At 45.5% G+C, this 1,953-nt stretch overlaps 1 protein-coding gene across 1 annotated transcript; it reads left to right on the top strand.

Moving 5' to 3' along the window:
* Positions 1-316: 316 nt before the first annotated feature.
* ngb (neuroglobin) lies at positions 317-1,497 on the top strand. Its single transcript, XM_022751120.1, has 4 exons — positions 317-414; positions 867-975; positions 1,103-1,222; positions 1,345-1,497. The coding sequence occupies exons 1-4, from the start codon at positions 317-319 to the stop codon at positions 1,495-1,497; spliced, it is 480 nt and encodes a 159-aa protein (XP_022606841.1).
* The last annotated feature ends 456 nt before the right edge of the window (positions 1,498-1,953 follow it).

The following is a 1,953-nucleotide window of genomic DNA, read 5'->3' as shown; positions in this document are numbered from 1 at the left end:
ACAGACCCCTCAGCTTGGCTTCACCAGAGGAAGTTCAGAGAGAAGACTGACCTCAAGAAGGTACAGTATGTGTGTGCGTCTCTAGCCTAGGCATCATATCTCCTACAGCCGTGTCCCCCTGAAACATTTTTAGCAAATCAGTTGTGTTACACTCACTTGATGCTCCACTTTGTTTTTCAGGTGGGTTGGCGGAAGTTTCGTGTGTGGATTCACTTGAGTATTATGGCTTTCCTCAAACTGAGGCTTCTTGTCCTGTAGAGGAGTTGTGTGTTTCCCCTCTAGAAGAACTTGTCTCGTGTTACCAGCCTGAGGGAGGATGGAGAAGCTGTCAGGGAAGGACAAGGAGCTGATAAGAGGCAGCTGGGAGAGCCTGGGCAAGAACAAAGTTCCACATGGTGTCATCATGTTTTCCAGGTAACGTCCCACACAATCAGCATGATTCAGATAGAATAAGACAATAAAGTGACTTGTAAGAGAAGAAAACACTTGGTTGTTATTCTGTACAGTTAGCCCCTCACTAACATGCTTAATACGCTTAATGCGTAAGTAATATGTTCTTGCTATTTTCTGTGTTGTTGCTTCATAGTTGTGGTGTTAGAATATGTAACACAGGTGTGCAGAGAGAATCATGATAGATCCTTCGCTGCACACTTTCACCATGCAGGCACCGGAGGCTTGACTTGTTGCTTGGCGACAGACTGCAATAATCCACAATTTACTTTGAGACAGCTGCCGTTAAATCAGACTCTAGCAGGAGAGATTTGTAGATGTATGATTTACAGATTGATTCTGTGTCTGTGTGGATGTTTGGCAACCCATGCCGCCTGTATATACCTATAGAACAGTGTGGTATTTGTCTGTGGTAGACTGTTTGAGCTGGACCCTGCGCTGCTCAGTCTTTTCCACTACAGTACAAACTGTGGCTCCACACAAGACTGCCTCTCCAGCCCTGAGTTCCTGGAACATGTCACCAAGGTGAGCTCCGTCTGCCGCAGTGACCGCTACAAGTATACAGACATTTGAAGCCTTAGTTTTTTTTTCTTATGCACAGTTGTGAACACTTTCCTCGTGTATCTGTGTGTGTTTTTTGTATGTATACCAGGTGATGCTTGTGATCGATGCAGCAGTCAGCCACCTGGATGACCTTCACTCCTTGGAGGACTTTCTCCTCAACCTTGGGAGGAAGCATCAGGCAGTGGGAGTCAACACACAGTCATTTGCTGTAGGACCAACACCTTATTCCACAACTCACAAAAAGCAATTTCACAGTGAATGAGCTGTGAAAAAAATGTTTTTTTTTTCCTATTTGTGTTCTTTTTTTCTTTTTCTTTTTTACTTCTGCAGGTGGTGGGTGAGTCCCTTCTCTACATGCTGCAGTGCAGTCTGGGCCAGGCCTACACGGCGCCGCTGCGTCAGGCCTGGCTCAACATGTACAGCATCGTGGTAGCCGCCATGAGCCGAGGGTGGGCCAAGAACGGCGAGGACAAGGCCGACTGAGGCGCGCAGCAGGAGCTGCTGAGCAGTTGCTGTCAAATCACTCAACATGGTTGCCATGGAATAAGGTTGTGTAACTTGCAGCATTGAGGCTTTGGCTGCTGTACATTTGCTCTGTGAGTGGGGTCGCATAGCGTAGCGAATGTAAGGTGTGGTTACACTTTACAATTGGATCAACCAATCGCAGAGTTTATTTTCTTTGCTGTGGATGTTTAGCTACCAGATGATGCTGTGAGGATCTGAGCCAGCCTGGTTTGGTTCATCTGAGTTTGGACCTGTAATCTGAGCTCCTCACACTGAGAAAAAGGAAAACAGTTTAGTCTCTTTGTATATAATGGCTTTGATATATATACTCAAACGATACCAGTGACTGTAGTGGTCTTTGTGATGTATCTTAAAAGAGTTGAACAATTGTGAAGCAGTAGATATTATATTTAGGCATCACACACTACTCAAACT

The sequence above is a fragment of the Seriola dumerili genome, unplaced genomic scaffold (genome assembly GCF_002260705.1).
Source record: "Seriola dumerili isolate Sdu_G_001 unplaced genomic scaffold, Sdu_1.0 BDQW01000149.1, whole genome shotgun sequence".
In the NCBI taxonomy this organism is placed as follows: Eukaryota; Metazoa; Chordata; class Actinopteri; order Carangiformes; family Carangidae; genus Seriola; species Seriola dumerili.
The sequence above is the reverse complement of the archived record's forward strand: the minus strand, read 5'-3'. Positions and strand labels throughout refer to the sequence as shown.

Coding starts and splice junctions, on each gene's coding strand:
- ngb (XM_022751120.1), top strand. CDS start 317: ATGGAGAAGCTGTCAGGGAAGGACAAGGAGCTGATAAGAGGCAGCTGG. Junction 976..1,102: donor TCCTGGAACATGTCACCAAG/GTGAGCTCCGTC, acceptor TATGTATACCAG/GTGATGCTTGTGATCGATGC. Junction 1,223..1,344: donor TCAACACACAGTCATTTGCT/GTAGGACCAACA, acceptor TTACTTCTGCAG/GTGGTGGGTGAGTCCCTTCT.